The sequence below is a fragment of the Mobula hypostoma genome, chromosome 18 (genome assembly GCF_963921235.1).
Source record: "Mobula hypostoma chromosome 18, sMobHyp1.1, whole genome shotgun sequence".
In the NCBI taxonomy this organism is placed as follows: domain Eukaryota; kingdom Metazoa; phylum Chordata; class Chondrichthyes; order Myliobatiformes; family Myliobatidae; genus Mobula; species Mobula hypostoma.
Window position 1 is genome coordinate 57,058,698 of NC_086114.1, and position 20,135 is coordinate 57,078,832.

A 20,135-nucleotide genomic window follows, 5' to 3' on the forward strand; every position below is an offset into this window, starting at 1 on the left:
GTCTTCCCTAGGTACAGCTGAGGTCATGAAAGACTGGTGAGTGACTAATGTTGTACCTCCATTTAAGAAGGGAACAAAAGAAAATCCTAGAAGCTATAGACCAATGAGTCTCACGTCAGTTGTGGAGAAATTGCTGGAGAAAATTCTTATGGATAGGATATATGAGCATTTAGCAACCCATAGCCTAATTAGGGAGAGCCAGCATAGCTTTATGAGGGTCAAATTATGTCTCACCAACTTGATTTGAGTTCTTTGACAAGGTGATGAGAGGGTGATGAAGGTAGGGCAGTGGATGTTGTCTACATGGATTTTAGTAAGGCATTTGACAGAGTCCCTCACGGGAGGCTAATCCAGAAAATTACGGTACATGGGGTCCGTGGTGAATTGGTTGTTTGGATTCAGAACTGGCTAGCACATAGAAGATAGAGGGGTAGTGATTGAAGGGACTTCTTCAAGATGGAGCTGCGTAATTACTGGTGTTCCACCAGGGATCTATGCTGGGAACTCTGCTGAATGTAATGTATATGAATGACCTGGATGAAAATGTAGATGGGTGGGTTAGTAAGCTTGCAGACGATACCAAGATTTGTGGAGTTGTAGATGGTGTAGGAGACTGGCAAAGAATACAGCACAATATAGCTCAGTTGCAGATAAGGGCTGAGAAATGACAGATGGAGTTTAACCTTGGTAGGGAAAATGCAAGGAGACAGTTCACTTAAGGGCAAGGCCCTTAACACTGTTGCTGAGCAGAAGGATCTTGGGATCCAAGTTCATAGCTCCTTGAAAGTGGCCACACAGGTCAATAGGGTGGTTAAGAAAAGTTATAGAAAGCTCACTTTTATTAGTCAAGGCATTGTGTTCAAAAGTCAAGAGGTTATGTTGCAAATTTGTAGAAGTCTGGTTAGGCCACACTTGGAGTATTGCATACAGTCCTGGTTGCCCCACTATGGGAAGGATGTTGAGGCTTTGGAGAGGGTGCAGAAGAGATTTATCCAGATGATGGCTAGTTTAGAGGGCATGTGCTATCATGAGAGGGCGGACAAACTTGGGATGTTTTCTCTGGACAGCGGGGGCTGAGGGGGTATCAAAGAGAGGTTTATAAAATTGAGAGGCATTGGTAGAGTAGACAAGGAGTATCTTTTTCTCAGGGTAAAAATGTCTAATACCAGAGGGCATGCATTAAAGGTAAGGGGGAATATTCAAAGGTATTGTGAGGGGCGAGTTTTTTTTTACTCGAGTGGTAGATACTTGGAATGTGCTGCCTGGTATGGTGGTAGAGGATTTTAAGAGGTGCTTGGATAGGCACATGAATGAGGAGGATGGAGGTATATGGACATTGTATGTAAGTAAGAGGGATTCGTTTTTGCATTTTAAAAATTTACTTTTTAGCTGGTTTGTGGGCTGAAGGCCCTGTTCCTCTGCTATACTGTTCTATATTCTAAAGCTGATATTGTAAAAGTGATGCAAGAACCCTTTTAGAACCAAAGCCATTGTTGATTGTGGAATGTTTTAGATTTCATAAGCAGAATTAAAAGTTAGGGGGAGTCCATTTCAGTGTGTGTAGCGGAATTGAAGGAATTGTCTGAGCCTTGATCAGTATTGGGCTTATTGATGCACTGAGAGATTGTTTAGTTTATGGAATCTTACAAGAAAGCATTCAAAAACGGTTCCTAACTGAAGTGCAACTTACATTTAAAACAGCAGTTGAAATCACTGCATCTCTGTTTGTGGTTTCCATTGAAACAATGAAAGAGGACACATACATAGAGCAGGTTGGACAGACAAAAATTAATGGACTGCTTAGAGAAGAGAAAAGCTGAAAAGTCGAGTTTCATTTTAAAAAAGAACTAATGTGCATGCTGCTGATGACAAATTTGATCATGGTAAGAGTGACACAGGACTGGCTCACCTTGAGATTTACAATTTGAAAACTAACAGGAAACAAGCAACATAACTGGCACCAGAAATGAACAGAAAATTAATTAAGATGGAACTGGACACTGGCTCAACTGTTTCAATCATTCCACAAAATGAGTTTGAATGGCATTTCAAAGATACTAAACTGATGCCTACAGATATCCAGCTAAGAACTTGTACTGGAGAAAAGGTAACTCCTGTATCAAGGAATGATGGGCACAAATAGATGAAGTATTTACCAGATGAAAAATTTTACTCCATTGATTATCTGAAAGTAACTCTTGAAATTCCAATTCCCAGGCAGCTTTAATTTTATCGTTAGATATCGTTTGTAAATTCAACAACCATTTATAAATTGTAGCTATTAATCCTTTTTGGAGTGGTTTAACCTGGAAGAGGGTATCTATTATATTAGGTGGATAAGCGGAGGGATAATTTGGAAGCAAAGTACATAAAAAAAAAATAATTCCTAATTTGTAAATATCTAAAGAAAAAAATGTACATTGGATAAATTAAATTTATCTGCTAGCTGAGTAAAAGACATTAAACAATCCCCTATAAACAAATCTGAAAAAAGTTATTATTCCTTTGGTTTTCCAAATTTAAAAAGCCTGATCTAAAATTGATGGTTTAAAAAATAGGTACAATATATTTTACTAGAAAGGACAAAATTATTTAATTAAAAAAATCTATGAAACTGAAATCAAATTCTTAATGTATGTTTAATAATAGGATTAAGGTCTTGTCTACCAATCTTAGAGAGCAGAGAAGGAAGAGGAGCTCCCAGTAAAGAGGCCAAGGAATACCCCTTCACTGAGTTTTTCTCCAAATCCACCCATAAAGGACAGTCAATGAATCCAACAGGTAATATATCGAATATTAATTACCCAGTAGTACAGTCTAAGATTTGGCAAAGCCATCCTTTTTTAATCCGTCCTTTTTTAATTTCTGCAGTAAAGGTTTACTCAATCTAGGATTTTTATTGTTCCAAATATAGGATGAAATTTTTAGAGTCTATTCTGTCAAAAAAACATTTAGGAACAAATGAAGGAACTGCTTGAAATATATATATAAAAATTTCAGTAGTACTATCATTTTAATAGTATTAATTCGACCAATTAATGATAGCTTCATGAGAGACCATTTAGAGAGTATTTGTTGGGTATAATCAATTAATGGGAGAAAATTATATTTATACAGGCTTTTAAAATTCTTAGTAACTTTAATGCCAAGATAAGTAAATTGATTTTTAGCAATACTAAAAGGTAATTGCTCATACTGATCCAAATGATTATTAATGGGAAATAACTCACTTTTGTATAAATTTAACTTGTATCCAGAAAAGCTACTAAATTCAGAGAATATGGATAACATAGAAGGAATAGATTTCTTAGGATCTGAAATGTAAACTAACAAGTCGTCTGCATACAATGAAACCTTATGCATTTTGTCCCCTCTCTTAATACCCTGAATACTATTGGAATTCCGAAGAGCAAGAGGTTCCTTGATACAGTTCAGGGTAGTGCATCGGGCACATATGTCAAAGGATAAATTAGCCTGTATTTTTCCCAATATTAATCCTATTTGTGATAGATGTAATACTCAGGTGGCCACTTTAACTCACATGTTTTGGTCTTGCATAAAGTTGGACAATTTTTGGAAAGATGTTTTTAAAATCTTATCAAAAGTGCTGGATCTGGATTTACAACAAAACTTATTTACAGCTATTTTTGGGATTATTCCATCGGAAGCAGGATATACTCCCTCCGCTCAGCAGATGATAGCCTTTTCAACCTTATTGGCTAGGAAAGCCATTTTACTTAAATGGAAGGGCCCTAACCCTCCTACCGCCTTTTATCGGCTTTCCTCTATCATGTTCTGTTTAAGTCCAGAGAAAATAAGAAGACAGACATTGGATACATCCTTTAAATTTGAAGAAATCTGGCGACCTTTTTTTGAATATTTTCATATGATCTAATTTTTGTATTTATTCTCTTCCAGCTATTTTTTCAGAACCTTGGATTTGATCAGAGAGTCTCTCTTCTCTTATTTTTTCTCTCAGGATAGACTGCCCAGTCCTTTTTCTTCTGTTTAGAATAGTGTTTTTTTCTTTTTTTAACATAAAAATTTCTAATAATCCTTCCTTTCTTCATAAATTGATGAGGAGAATGAATTATTTTTTTCTGTATTATACATTCTGTATCAAATTTATACTTTGTAGATCAACACTATGTGATTCTGATATTGTTTATTTTACCTTCGGTATGTACTGTTATTGGCATATATACCAGAGATATTCTCCTCCTGTTTGTATACACACTTCTTTAAAAGATTGAAAAAGAAAGAAAAGGTAACTCCTGGGGGAATGACATCTGTAACTGTGAAATACAATAACCAACAAGTCACATTGGACTTGTATGTGGTTATAAACGGGTGGGCCAACATTGTGGCAATGTGAGTGGCTGAGACAATGTCAACTTGATTATAAACCCATCTACTATTTGCATGCCACGTCATTTGCAGTGAAGCGAACTGAATGCAAATTAAGAAATGTACTGGATGATGTCACAAATGTCTCCATGCCAAACACCATGAGCCATTGCCCAACAGAGGACAAACAGGTGGTGGTGCCAACTTCTGTGCTGCTGGAAAGCATATTGAAACAAAGAAGGACTATGCTGCTCAGAGGAAGTGCAGAAGTGACAAGAGGTGGTCCAACTACAACAGTTTTCATAGACAATATATCTGAGACAGCTTCTGGTATGTTAATCAAGCTGTTACTTGTGAAATGTGGCTTGGTTTTAAACTGAAAGAGTTCAAGGAGCTTCAGGAAAGTTGCAAGAATTTGGCTTCTGTGAATACAAAGAACCAAAATCTACTCTGCGTGCGTGAATTATATAATTGCATGAACTTCAAGTGGGAGACAAAATGTTATTTGTAAAAGTAGATGCAAAGACCAAAGCCCTGCTGGATGAATGAAAGGCCATGAAGAGAGGAGTCGATGGAGATATGAAAACAGAATATATCAGATGATGTTGTGGGTGCAGAAACTAAATGGATCTTCCCAATATCAAGATGCACAAACTAGAAGAAGAAAAGAAAGTGAGGTGAAGAGAGAGATTGTGAATGAGAAAGAGAAAAGTGTAAAAGAGAAAATATGAGAAATAAAAAGAAATGGGTTGAAGGAGATGCAGAGTGAGAAGGGGAGAAGAAAGGTGTGCAGAGATATGAGAACCATTCCCTGCATTCCCAGGGTCAACTCCTACAACCAGCACGGAGGAGGCCCCATAACCTAACCTGTAATTGTTTCACAGCCACAAATCTCTCCTGCCAAACAGAGGGATCCCCTTGTCAGGAAAGATGTTATCCAACAAGAGTAAGAATTCAACATTTCAAAGTAAATTTATTATCAAAGTACATGTATGTCACCATGTACAACCCTGAGATTCATTTTCTTGTAGGCATACTCATCAAATCCTATAGAATAATAAGTGACAGAATCAATAAAAGATGTTGAACCAGGACCTTCAGCCAGACTGCAAATGACAACATGCTGTGTAAATAGAAAAGAAACAATGATAATAAATAAGCAATAAGTATCAAGAGCATGAGATGAGTAGATTTTACACGGACACCACCAACACCGCCCCCGCCCCCCAGACAGTATGCGGGCATCCCCGGGTCACCGCTCCGGAAAGTTCAGTGGCTGACACTGAGAACCATCCGGGCTCCATGGCAGGGGGTCTGAGGTTCAGGTCCCGGTAGTGGTGGCCTGGGAGGGGCCTTGGGCTGGACCCCTCACGCTTACGCTACATCTGTCCACAAAAAACTCCAGATGAGAGTAGCAAGAAGAGTCCTGCTGGTTCGGATGTCATCCGGATTAACAAGGTCCCCCACAACGGTTGGGGAACTGGGACCATCTGCTGAGAAATTGGCTTCGGGAACGAACCATACATCGGCGAGACTGGACAACATGGAATTAATGGAATGTTACTTTCACAGCAACCCACATGAAAGTGGATTCATCAAATGCGATTGTAGGGACTCTGACAACAACGAAGACCATGGTCCCCATTCACAGGGGAGAAAAACGTGTGTATGCACGCGCACACACTCTCAGAATTCTTATATTCTTTTAAATAATCCATTAAGGGTTTTGTATATGTAAATATGTACACACCTTACTTAAAGTAAACCCATAGTTAAACTCTCATTTTGGACCACCATGTATTCCTTTGAATTAGTTTAATATTTTGAATTTACCAAACATAATACATTCAGTTTAATTTGGTATCGTGTTTGGTACAGGCATAGGCCGAAGGGCCTGTTCCTCTGCTGTACTGTTCTGAAGATCTATGGAGTTTTCGACTCTTTGAGGAGTGCAGTAGTTTCTTGCTTATTGAGGAAATTAGTTCTCGAGCCTCCCGACCATGTCGTCAAACCAGACCTGCTCCTTTGCACACAGGCTGGGAGCCTGTTGAAACCAATGCTGACATTAAAACGCAGATCACTACAGGCAGAGTGAATATTCCTGTTGACTCTCAGTTGTCAGGGTTTGGAACATTGCCCACTAATTAACTGCATTGACTTAATAAAGCTGAAATATTACTGACCTCTCTCCCTAGATTGTGGTTATACAACTTGTAAAAGACACTATCATTTACCATTCTGCTCACCTTATTTCTATGCATTATTTCCCCACCCCCTTGCAGAAGACGATACCTCATGGGGCAAAAGAAGGTGCTGGAGTAACTTGGGTGACTTGGTTGGCGGTATCTGACTGGATATGGCAGTCTCTGTCAACCCGAGAGTTCGTAACTGTTGAGTTTGCAAGTTCCAGCAAAACAAAATCCACAATTCCACCACGTTTGGTTTGCTTTAGCAACCACTGGGTTCCTTGGGATTACACAACTCCAGGCTGCTCTGGGATCCTTTGGAAGTTAAGACTCTGAACTCATTGTTTGAAAAAACTTTAAATTAGTTACAGCAGCTGTTTAATGATTAAACTAGCCTTGCCTTCAGTTTTGCTGTTTTGGGCTGAGATCTACGTCAAGGACAGGTGTTCAACGGGAGCAGAGCCAAGGGGTGGCAGGATCGGGGACAGGCGACTGGTGAGCTCAGGTTCAGTGGAGAGAGAGAGAGCGGGCGGAAAAGCCACAAACAATCAGCACTGACCTAACAAAGTATCGGTTACTTTTGTTAAGGAGATTAACTGGCTAAACTTAAATCATTACAGTCAAATTTCCAAAGGGGGAAAGAGTGTGAGAATGGTTATATTGTAGGATTAGAACTGCAACTCGGATTTGTGACTGCGAATTTAAATTCAGTCAATCAAATACACAGAAATTGAAAATAAAACTCCCCTGTGCATACATGAGTTACACCTACTGAATATTAAGTGCTCCCTTTTTAGAGCATAAAACATTACTGTACAGTGCAAGTCCTTCAGCCTACAATGTTGTGCTCAGATTTTAATCTACTTCGAGATCAATGTAATTCTTTTCTCCCATGTAACCATCCATTTTTCTTTCATCCATGTGCCCAAGTCTCTCAGATGTCCCAAAGTATCTGCCTGTACCATCACCTCCCCAGCAATGTGTTTCATACACTTAGCCTTTCTCTGTGTTTTAAAAAAAACACCTCTGATATCCCCCCTTCATACTTTCACCTGATCGTCTTAAACTTGTGAGCTCTTGTATTAGCCAATGTTGCCCTGGAAAAAAGCACTGGCTGTCCAATCTACCATGTTGCCTCTCATCCTGTTTCACTTTAAAGAGTAAAGCCCAAGCTCACCCCAGATCCCCAATCTGGTTAACATCCTGGTTAATCTCCCCTGCACCTTCTAAATCTTCTACATCCTTCTGAGAATAAGGTGACCAGACCCAACACAACACTTCAAGTGTAGTCTGCCCAGTGTTTTATAAAGCTACAACATTACCGCACAGTTCATGAACTCAATCCCCAGAGTAATGAAGGCCAACACATCATATGCCCATAAACTCCCTTTAATTTTGCACAGTAACTTTGAGGCATCTATGGATATCAACCGCCAATCCCTCTACTGTATTCCTCCACACTGCTGAGAATCCCACATTCAGCCTGTATTCTGTCTTCAAGTTTGACCTTCCAAAGTGTATCACTTCACACTCTTCTGGGTTGAACTGCATCTGCCAATTCTCAGCCCAGCTCTGCATCCTATCATTATCCTATAGGAACATTTACCCAATCCACCACACCAACCTTCGCGTCATCTGCAAACTTACTAACCCCCCCCCCCTTGCAATTCCTCACCCAAGTCATGAATAAAAATCACAAAGAGCAGGGGTCCCAGAAGCTATCCCTGCAGAACATGCTCCATCTACTGCCAGTCTCTGCCTTCTATGGACAAGCCAATTGTGAATCCATGCAACCAAGTTTCCCTGGGTCCCATGCCTCCTGACTTCCTGAATGAGCCTACTAACTTGCTAAACTCTGTACTCACCACTCTACCTCCACCAATTTGTTTGTTACTGTCTCAAAGGGCCCCCATGATTGCTCTCTACACCCACAATTATGTGGATCAGCATAACTCAAACACTCTGTAAATCTGCCGGCAGCCCAACTGTGCTAGCAGAATTTCAGATGGTGAAGAGGCGGCGTACAGGAGTGAGATAGATCAGCTGATTGAGCGGTGTCACAGCAGCAGCCTTGCACTAAATGTCAGTAAGACCAAGGATTTAATTGTGAACTCCTGGAAGGGGAAATTAAGGAAACACACTCCAGTCCTCATGAAGGGATCAGAAGTGGAAAGGGTGAGCAGTTTCAAGTTCCTGTGTGTCAACATCTCTGATGATCTATCCTGGGCTCAACTTATTGATGCAATTTAGAAGAAGACATTACAGCAGTTATTTTTTCATAATGAGTTTAAGGATAATTGGTATGTCACCGAAGGCCCTTGCAAATTTCTACAGATGTACCTTGGAGATCATTCTAACTGATTACGTCACCACTTGGTATGGACAACCATTGCGTAGGATCATAAAATGCTGCAGAAAGTTATAAACTCAGCCCACTCCATCATGGGCAATAGCTTCACTAGCCAGGACCCCTTCAAAAGATGATGCCTCCAAACTGTGGCATCCATCGTTAAGGAGCCCCGTCACCTAGGACATGTCCTCTTTTCAATGCAGCTATCAAAGATGAGATGCAGGAGCCTGAAGACACACATTCAATGTTTCAGGAACAGCCTCTTCCCCACTGCCCCCCCCCCCGTCATCCGATTCCTGAATGGACAATGGACCCATTAATACTACCTCATCATCTTCCTCTTTTTGCAGTACTAATTTAAATTGTTTTCCCTTTTTATATGTATTCACTGTAATTTATAGTTTATATTATTTATGAACTGCACTGCTGCCATAAAACAAATTTCACAACATTAGCCAGTGATATTAAATTCTAACAATCTTCACCAATAATTTGCCCACCAAGAAGTAACCCTATTACCTTCCTTAAACAAAGGAATAAAATTTTATCTCCTCCAGTCTTCTGCTGCTATTCCTATGGCCAGTGAGGTCACAGAGATCATTGCCAAAGGCACAGAAATCTCTTTTCTTGCTCCCTGTAGCAATCTGTTGTGCAGGGTGTTCAAGAACTGAATGGTTGAAGGGAAGCAGCTTTGCTTCAACCTGGTGACATGGGATTTTACACTTCTATACGTTCATAAACTCAGGCAAGCTCAAACATTATCATAAACACAAGTCCAGGGTTTTATCCAAAGGAATTCCTCTTCTACTGACATTTTTGTTCAATATTTATAAGACCATAAGACATAGGAGCAGAATTTAGCCATTTGGCCCATTGAGTCTGCTCCACATCCAATCATGGCTGATCCTCTTTTCCCCTCGTCAGCTCCACTCCCCAGCCTTCTCCCTGTAACCTTTGATGCTGTGTCCAATCAAGAACCTGTCAAGCTCTGCTTTAAATACACCCAACATCCTAGCCTCCGTAGCTGCCCGTGGTAACAAATTCCACAAATTCACTACACTCTGGCTAAAGAAATTTCTCTGTATCTCTGTTTTAAATGGATGCCCCTCTATTCTGAGGGTGTGCCCTCTTACCCTAGACTCTCCCACCATGGGAAACATCTTTTCCAAATCTGCTCTGTCTAGACCTTTCAATATACAAAAGATTTCAATGAGATCTGCCCCCCATTCTTCTAAATTCCAGCGAGTACAGACCCAAGCGTTCCTCATATGATAACCCTGTCATTTCTGAAATCATCCTTGTGAACCTCCTCTGAACCCTTTCCAATGATCGCACATCTTTTCTTAGATGAGGAGCCCAAAACTGTTCAAAATACTCAAGGTGTTTTATAAACCGGTGTTTTTTAAAGCTTCAGCATCACATCCCTGCTCTTGTAGTCTAGGCCTCTTGAAATTAATGCTATTTTCTTGCCCATTCTCCTAATCTATCTTAGTCCTTCTGCATCTAGCTGTTTCCTCAACATTGCCTGCCTCTCCACCAACCTTCATATCATCTGCAAACTTGGCGACAAAGTCATCTATTCCATCATCTTAATCATTGATCAAAAAGAAGTGGTCCCAACACCGACATCTTGGGAGGACCACTAGTCACTAGCAGCCAACCAGAAGAGGATCCTTTTATTCTCACTCACTACCTCCTACCAATCAGCCAGTGCTGTAACCATGCTAGTAACTTTCCTATGATACCATGGGCTCTTAACTTGGTAAGCAGCCTCATGTGTGGCACCTTGTCAAAGGCCAAATATACAACATCCACTGCATCCCCTTTATCTATCCTACTTGTAATCTCCTCATAGAAAATCCAAAAGATTCATCAGGCAAGATTTTCCCTTAAGGAAACCATGCTGACTTTGTACTCTCTTGTCCTATGTCACCAAGTACTCCATCACCTCATCCTTAACAATTGACTTTCACATCTTCCTGACCACTGAGGTCAGGCTAACTGGTCTATAATTTCCTTTCTGCTGCCTTCCTCCTTTCTTAAAGAGTGGAGTGACATTTGCAATTTTCCAGTCCTTTGGCACTATGCCAAAGTCGGATAATTTTTGAAAGATCATTGCTAATGCCACCACAATCTCTAACGCTATCTCTTTCAGAACCCTAGGGTGCAGTTCATCAGGTCTGGGTGACTTGTGTACCTTTAGGTCTTTCAGCTTTTTGATCATCTTCTCTCTTGTAATAGTAACTGCACCCACTTCTCTTCCTTCACACACTACAACATCAGGCATACTGCTAGTATCTTCCACAGTGAAAACTGATGCAATATACTCATTACATCTGCCTTCTCCTTGTCCCCCATTATTATTTCTCCTGCCTCATTTTCTCACAGTCTTATATCCACTCTCATCTTTCGTTTATTTTTAAATATTTGAAAACGCTTTTACTATCCGCTGTGATATTGTTTGTTAACATGCTTTCGTATTTCATCTTTTCCCTCCTAATGATTCTTTTAGTTGCTCACTGTAGGTTTTCAAAAGCTTCCCAATCTCTGTCTTCCTGCTAATTTTTGCATTGTTGTATGCCCTCTCTTTTGCTTTTACATTAGCTTTGACTTCCCATGTCAGTCACAGTTGTACTGTTTTGCCATTTGAGTATTTCTTTGTTTTTGGAGTACATCTGTCCTGTACCTTCCTCATTTTTCCCAGAAACTAATGCCATTGCTGCTCCGCTGTCATTCCTGCCAGCATCTCCTTCCAATTTACTTTGGCCAACTCCTCTCTCATACCACTGTAGGTTCCTTTACTCCACTGAAATACTGCTACATCAGACTTTACTTTCTCCCTATCAAATTTCAAGTTGAACTCAATCATATTGTGATCACTGCCTTCTAAGAGTTCTTTTACCTTAAACACCCTAATCACCTCCGGTTCTTTACATAACACCCACTCCACTATAGCTGATCTCCTAGTAGGCTCAACGACAAACTGCTCGAAAAAGCTCTCTCTCTTGAGATGAGCAAACTCACTCTCTTGAGATCCATTACCAACCTGATTTTCCCAATCAACCTGCATGTTAAAATCTCCCATGACTACCATAATATTCAAACAACAGGAATTCTGCAGATGCTGGAAATTCAAGCAACACACATCAAAGTTGCTGGTGAACGCAGCAGGCCAAGCAGCATCTGTAGGAAGAGGCGCAGTCGACGTTTCAGGCCGAGACCCTTCGTCAGGACTAACTGAAGGAAGAGTGAGTAAGGGATTTGAAAGGGGGAGGGGGAGATGCAAAATGATAGGAGAAGACAGGAGGGGGAGGGATAGAGCCGAGAGCTGGACAGGTGATAGGCAAAAGGGGATACGAGAGGATCATGGGACCGGAGGTCCGGGAAGAAAGACGGGGGGGGGGGGTGACCCATAATATTGTCCTTTTGACACGCTTTCTCTATTTCCCATTGTAATCAGTTGTCCACATCCCAGCTACTGTTGGCAGGGCTGTATATAACTGCCATCACCCTTGCAGTTTCTTAACTCAACCCACAAGGATTCAACATCTTCCAGTCCTCTGTCACATCTTTCTACTTGTTTGATGCCATTCTTTACCAGCAGAGCCACGCCACCCCCTCTGCCTACTTTCCTATCCCTCTGATACAATGTGTAACCTTGAACTTTCAGCTCCCAGCTACAACCATCCTTCAGCGATGACTCAGTGATGGCCAAAACATCATACCCGACAATCTGGAATCCTGTAACAAGATCATCCACCTTGTTTCTTGTACTCCGCTCATTGAGATGTAACACTTTGAGTACTGTATTTACTATTCTTTTTGATTCTGCATTCCGAATGTATTGATACTCACCCTGCTGGTTGCAATTATGTCCTATAATCTGTCTGCCTTTCCAAACAGTCAGACTACATGTCATCTTTGCTTTTTTATCATCCATCCTTTCCTGAGTCCCTGCACTCCAGTTCCCACCTCTTGCCAAATTAGTTTCAACCCTCTCCAACAGCTCTAACCTGCCCGCGGGAATATTGGTTCCCCTCGGGTTCAAGAGCAACCCATCATTTTTGAAAAGGTCATACCTCCCCTAGAAGAGGTCATACTTCCCCAATGATCCAAGAACTTGAAGCCCTCCCCCCTGCACCAGCTTCTCGGACGCTCATTAATCTGCCAGATCATCCTGTTTCTACCCTCTCTGGTGTGTGGCATGGCAGCAATCCAGAAATTACTACCCGGAGGTCCTGTTTCTCAGCTTTCTACCTAGCTCTCTTTTCAGGAACTCTTTGCTTTTCCTTCTTTTGTCCTTGGTATCGATATGTACCAGGACATCTGAGTGCTCTCCCTCCCCCTCCAATATGCTGTGGACACAATCCGAGATGTCCCTGACTCTGGCAGCTGGGAAGCAACATACCATCCGGGTGTCCCGTTCGAGTCCCCAGAATCTCCTGTCTGTTCCCCTGACTATTGAGTCCCCTATCACTACTGCTTCTGTCTTCTCTCTCTTCCCCTTCTGCACCACGTACCTATGCTCAGTGCCAGTAATCCAGTCTCCGTGGCATTCCCCTGGGATGTCATCCCCCGCAACAATATCCAAAATGGTATACTTACTATTGAGGGGAATGGCCACAGGGGTGCACCGCGCTAACTGCATATTCACATTTCCATTTCTCCTGGCAGTCACCCAGCTGCACACCTGCAGCTTTGGGATGACTACTTCCCTTAACTCTGATCGGTTATCTCCTCACTCTCGCATACCAGATCATCCAGCTGCTGCTCCATATCCCTGACAGAGTCTTCCAGGATCTGCAGCTGGATGCGTTCAGAGGCACTTTAGTGAGTAGCTCCTGTACCTAACGAAGTGGCCTCTGAGTGTCGGTTTGTGGTCTTCTGCTGCTGTAGCCTATCCACTTCAAGGTTTGGTGTGTTGTGAATTCAGAGATGCTCTTCTGCACACAACTGTTGTAATTCATAGTGTTCATAATAATTCATAATTCATAGTGGATTTTTTGCCTCATTCCCTGTCAACTCCAGAGACTGTTGTGTGTGACAATCACAGGAGCTTAAGTTTCTAAGATACTACTCAAACCACCCAATCTGGCACCAATAATCATCCCACTGTCAAAGTCAATTAAATCAAATTTCTTCCACATTCAGATTTTTGTCGGTACAACAACTGAAGCTCTTGACCATGTCTGCATACTTTTATGCATTGAGTTGCTGCTATATGATTGGCTGATTAGATATTTGCATTAACAAGTGCGTGTACACGTGTACCTATTAAAGTGGCCTCTCAGTGTATGTATTATGCTTTGGGGATAAGGACGTGAACAATAATAATACTTCAAGACATGGTTGCTTGCTTGTATTATATAGGCATCCGTTAGTTAGTCTCACGAGACCATAGATTTGTGCCTTGGAAGGTTTCCAGGGCGCAGGCCTGGGCAAGGTTGTATGGAAGACCAGCAGTTGCCCATCCTGCAAGTCTCCCCTCTCTACACCACTGATGTTGTCCAAGGGAAGGGCATTAGGACCCATACAGTTTAGCACCGGCGTCGTCACAGAGCAATGTGTGGTTAAGTGCCTTGCTCAAGGAAACACACACTGCCTCAGCCAAGGCTCGAACTAGTGACCTTCAAATCACTAGACGAACGTGTTAACCACTTGGCTTGTATTACTGATGTGTCATTTGCTGTTCTTTCCCTCTGTAATTAAAACTGACTTGTACCCATAAATTACGTCCAGTGTAGGTGGGAAGTTGGGAACTAGAGCACGTCAATGGGTGTGAAAGAAAATGTCTCAGAAGGACAATGAGATTGATGGGCTTGTTCAGTGAACAATAATAGACTCAAGGCACTGAATGGTCTCTGTTATGTTGTAAGGAAATATGATACAAATATATAAAAGATCAAGAGCGTTGCAGTTGTTGGAATTCATTATTTTCCTGTCTTTCAGATGTCCAACTCAGAGAAAGCCATTCTAGTCAAGCCCTCACTAAATGAGACCCAGGTGGTGGAGCTGGTAGGACAGTTGTATGGTCTGAAGGTCTCAGAGGTCCAACCGATGCCCAGCTACGATGACCAGAACTTTCACATTCAGGTAGCTGAGACCCAAGCAAGCGGGGATCACAGAAGGAGCTACGTCCTCAAAGTCCTGAACGCCACCGACAGCCAGGATGCAGATTTGGTGGAAGTACAAACACGAGTCATGATGTTCTTGAAGCAGAAAGGTTTTCCTGCCCCCACATCCATCCCAACCACTGATGGCAGGATTATGTCGCTGGAGACGATTAGTGGGTATCAGATATTCATCCTTGTACATTAAGTCTGTTGATTCATCATTCATCCCTTTTTAAAGATTAAAATTTGCCTTGTTTATCTAATTGTCCATGTTTTCATAATTCACTGAAACTCATTGGAAACAAAGGTTTGTCAGACTAATCTAACCAAAAACCATGCTCTATATTTTGCAGATTCTGGTCAAGAATATAAGACCCATATGGTCCGCTTGCTGACCTATTTACCGGGAATTCCGCTGCAGCAGATCCCTGCAGACCCACCGATCTTGTACAAGGTTGGGCAAACTCTCGCTCAGATTAATAAGGTTCTCAAAGTAAGTCCATGTATTCTGTGTCCAGACATCTAAGTAAGCCGTGTTTTGCCTTTAATACCAGTGCAGGTACAATCAAAGCGCCATCCTGTGGTAACAAATCAGATTTACTTCAAATCTCCAGTTTGAAACAATTACATTTTAAAGCAATTTGTTGAAATGTCTTCTATATTATTTTGGGTTATTGGGCATCACAGACATGATGCGAAATATTAAGCAGCAAAATGAAATTGTAGAAACACTCAGCAGGTCAGGCAGCATGCGTGGAGAGGGAAACAAAGTTATTGCTTTATATTTGTCATTTATCAAGATACAGTGAAAAGCTTTTGTTTGGTGTGTCATCCAGCCAGGCCAGTACACTGAGGTATAAAAAGAAAGCAAAATGTAAAATATAACGTTCCAGTCTCAGGAAGTACAGCACAGGTAGACAAATAAAGTACTAGGGGCACAGCAAGGTAGACCGAGAGATCAATCCTTACTGAGTTAAAGGTTCGTTCAAGAGACTGAGAGTGGCTGAGAAATGGTCCTTGAGTCTGGTGGGACATGCTTTCCAGATTTTTTATCTTCTGACCAATACTAGAGAGGAGAAGAAAGAACGTCTGGGCTGGGAGGGCCCCACTCTTTGTAATTTTTTAAAAATACATAAATGATTTGGATAAGGAAGAGGAAGTGCTGGAGGTGATGGTAGAGGGAGACACATTAGGACAGTTAAGAAACTCTGAAATTAATAGGCATGTGGATGAAAATAGTGGGATATATAGGTGCAAAGGATTAGATTCATCCTGGTAGGTTAAAAGGTCAGAACAACATCATGGACGGAAGGATCTGTCCTGTCCTGCAACGTTGGATGTTCTATTTCCCGAGGCAGTGGCAAAATTAGCCAGAGCGAAGAGGGTAAAGCTGCTTTATATGTTCGTAAGAGCTGCAATGACTCTCAGCAAATTACCATTTTGTCAAACAATTTAAATTTCTAGTGTTTTGACGTTAAAGTTCTTTTTCTTTGAAAGAAAGATAGAAAATGTCAAGCCGCATTTGAAATCAGCCAGTCAACCTTTATAGTCCACTATAAACTTCCTAAATGAGTGACTCTAGAGAACACAGCTACCTTTGGGAGAGAGGACTAGCCAACAGAAGATGAAGCTGGGACAGTTGTTTTGAGCTTCCAGCTGTGCAGGATGAGTTAGCCTCACGGTTACAGTTGCTTGAAGTGGAAATGATCTGTTCATATTGACTAATGTGAGTGATCTGTCTCCCACAACTATAATGAATAACGTCAGTATTCCACTCTGGGCTGTTGGTGCTAAATTTGTGCAGAAAAGCAGAATTTTGTGGCAATTATCTTGAAGTTACCTTTAAATGAAGTTAATGTGCTGGAGATGGGTGACTGTAATGGACTTGTCTAATTATTAGGAATTCCAGCATCCCAAACTGAAGAGTCTACAGAGAGATTCCTTCGACTGGAAACTTACAAACATTCACCAGCTGAACAAGTACCTATACACACTGAAGGACAGTGAGCGCAAAGTTGTGGAGCAAATTATTCAGCAAATTCTAGAGAAGGTGCTTCCAAATATCAAGAGCTTTAATGAAAGTAAGTGCCTGTCTGGCGGTCATGAGGTTTGCAGGGTGGGACTTCAGATAATTTGAGCAGTTGTGAAAATGAGTGGTTTCAATGTGCCAGGTACACTTCCTTCACCTTCTGACCACTGTGAACAATGGAATGAAATAGGTGCCTAAACACCCATCCGATGTAACCCATCCAGAGTCACAGACTGATGTGGTGAGTCTGTGTGATTCATTGCCACAGGCGGCTGTGGAAGCCAATTCATTGGGTAACTTTAATTAAGGACATCAAGGTTACGGGGAAAAGGCAGGAGAATGGGATTGAGAGGGAAAATAAATCACCTATGATGGAATAATGGAGCAGATTCGATGGGCTATATGTTCTAATTCTGATCCTTTGTCTTATGATCTTATGGTCTTGTACAGCAGGGAAGCAAATCCTTCAGTCCAACTCATCCATGCCAGGAAAATGTCATCTAACCTGGAACCATTTGCACATATTTTGCCCCTATCCCTCTGAACTGTTCCTATCTGTCCAAATGTCCATCAGTTTTATTAACCTTTACCCCTTCCACTGGTCACTCGTTCCTTAATCACACCTCCCTTTGTGTGAAGAAATTGTCCTTTTGAAATATTTCCCCTCTCAGAATACTGTGCATTCACTTTGTCAATGCCTCTCAAGATTATATCCGTCTCTGTTGGTCCCTCTCAGCCACCAAGGAATAAAGCCCCAGTCTGCCCAGCTTCTCCCTACAACTCAGGCCCTTGAATCCTGGTAACATTCTCATAAATCACCTTTGCATTTCTTCCACCTTTCGATAACAGGGTGACTGTGACTGTGCACAATTCTCCAAGTGCAGCCTCACAAATGTGTGTACTGCAACATAACGTCCCTCACGCTCAGGAGTGTATGTTGCCTTTAGTGACGGATGATACAATTGTACAACCTTTGTGTCTCAAACAGGCATCAATCATGGAGACTTCAGTCACACCAACGTTCTCGTGCAGCCTCGTCATTCATCAGCCGATCGCTCCAACCCAGGTCACCTGCAACAGGAGTTGGACATCTCTGGCATTCTTGACTTCAGTGACATGAACTGTGGTTACTATGTATGTGACCTGGCCATATGCATAATGTACATGATGCTGGACAACAACGATCCCATGCATGTGGGGGGCCATATTCTCGCGGGCTTTGAAAGTGAGATACCTTTATCTCCCCAGGAGAGGGGTGCCTTGTATTTGCTGGTTCTTGGCAGGTTTGCTCAGTCGCTGGTTATAGGGAGATACGTGGTCCAGTTTTACCCAGACAATGAGGAATACCTTATGACCACATCAAAAACTGGTTGGATGCTTTTGCATCAACTCTGGGAACTGGGTGAAGAAGCAGTGCAGAAAGTTTGGTTTGAGACAGCTGACTCCTACCTCAGTCCATGACCTCCCCAGTGGTTCGAAGTGACCCAGGCACAAACTTCTCATAAAATATCCACGTATTTAAGGGAGAAATCACTGAACTGGAATCATAAAACAAGTCCACCAACTGAACGCTCCATTAATAATATTTTAAAAGATCTTTAAACCATCATGCTTGCCCAGACATGAAATGGTGTATCAACTCACTGAGGCGTGAGACTGGGTTAATAGTCTCACTATCCTGAGTCCAATTGTCCTGGAGATAGTGTAGAGAAGCTCATGGGTTATCTTCAAGCCACATGTCATTGCTAATGACAGTATAGGTGATGTTTTGGTGTGGGTTTGCGTTTGTTAAAATTCCACCAACACTCCTCTGCACACTAATTTCTCGTGATCTTGGGCCGAGCTACTTCCACTGTCAGTAGCTGAATTGTCACCCGAGGATCTGGTGTGAAATGCTTACTGTCAGCACAGGGTGCTCAATCTGTGCCATATGTCGGGGAGAATCAGCTCCTTGATAGTCCATTCCCCTCAACTTTTCCTTCCTCGGGTAATTTCAGATTTCGTTCATCTCCTGCTTCGGCTCCACCTGGCACCTCTTGTGACTCAGCAGCCCTTGCCAATCTCTTCCACCAAGCTCCATCCCCATTTCCTCAGTCACCTCTGCCCCCTTCCATCCAGCCCACTTGGAAAATTCAAACTTCATCTGAACTTTTCCCGGTTCCAGCGAAAGATTATCAACACGAAACATTAACTTGCTTTCCCTTTCCACTATGATATCTACAGATTTTTTAAAAATTTCTATTTCTTTCTGTAGCATTCAATTATGGCAATATGGTGATGGGGTGGTTGTGGATGTGGCACTGGTGTGGATAGGGTAAGAGGGCAGATGTGATGGGGCAGATAATATGATGAAGGGTTGTATATGGTGATGGGGCAGATTTAGCATATCTACTGTCTAGCGATGTGGCGGATAGGGTGATATGGATAGAGAATGCGATGGCATCTCTGCTGTTAGCACACAAAACCCTGAAAGATTTGGAATTTTAATTCTACTAAAACATCAACTGTGTATACATTTTATGCTGTAATATCTGTACCCATGCCTATTAATACATTTGATCAACAATATTCAGTTATTCGACATCGTCTTTTTCATTTGAGATTACTACATGGTGGCTGCTGCAAGGAAGTTTTCCAAGAAAGTGCTGATTATTCAAAGTTGCCCTGACGTGCCCAAGTTACTATCAGAAGAAGCACTAAAATGGAGTGATTGTATTACAAGGGAAAGTTTGTAATGGAGGCAAAATGAGAAAGGGAAGAATTTGTGGGGATATGCGGAACAATGGAGGGTGTGTGTTGGGTGAATTGCTGTTCCATAGAGCTGGTGGAGACATGCGGTCCGAATGCCCTGTTCTCGTGCAGTAACCACTCTGATTCTGTACTCTAAGGGAAATGACAACCAGAGAACCTGCTGTCTTCACAATCAGATCTTTCAAACCATTGGATGCAGGTCATCAAATCACTAGAGCTGATAGAATTTTAAAATCTTGTTTTCCAAACAATGAGACATTGTTTTTAACACTCTTACTGTGCATCATTTTAATTCAGATTTATTTTTTCATTTTAAAGATGTTGCACATCTACGTTTCAGTAAACCCAGCAAGTTTCAA

General features: G+C 41.7%; 1 protein-coding gene across 4 annotated transcripts in view; it reads left to right on the forward strand.

Annotated features, from left to right (window-relative positions):
• LOC134358562 (hydroxylysine kinase-like) overlaps positions 1–19,797 on the forward strand; it is a 43,052-nt gene extending 23,255 nt beyond the window's left edge. The window contains exons 2-6 of one of the 4 annotated variants that reach the window (XM_063070936.1): positions 2,650–2,781; positions 14,833–15,169; positions 15,350–15,489; positions 16,897–17,077; positions 18,014–19,794. In XM_063070936.1, the coding sequence (XP_062927006.1) occupies positions 14,833–15,169; positions 15,350–15,489; positions 16,897–17,077; positions 18,014–18,486 (1,131 nt within the window). In that variant the 5' untranslated portion in view covers positions 2,650–2,781 and the 3' untranslated portion in view covers positions 18,487–19,794. Of the gene's footprint in view, positions 1–2,649; positions 2,782–11,993; positions 12,132–14,832; positions 15,170–15,349; positions 15,490–16,896; positions 17,078–18,013 lie in introns of all 4 variants that reach the window. The other 3 variants (XM_063070935.1, XM_063070933.1, XM_063070934.1) reach the window with 3 other exon arrangements.
• Positions 19,798–20,135: the final 338 nt, after the last annotated feature.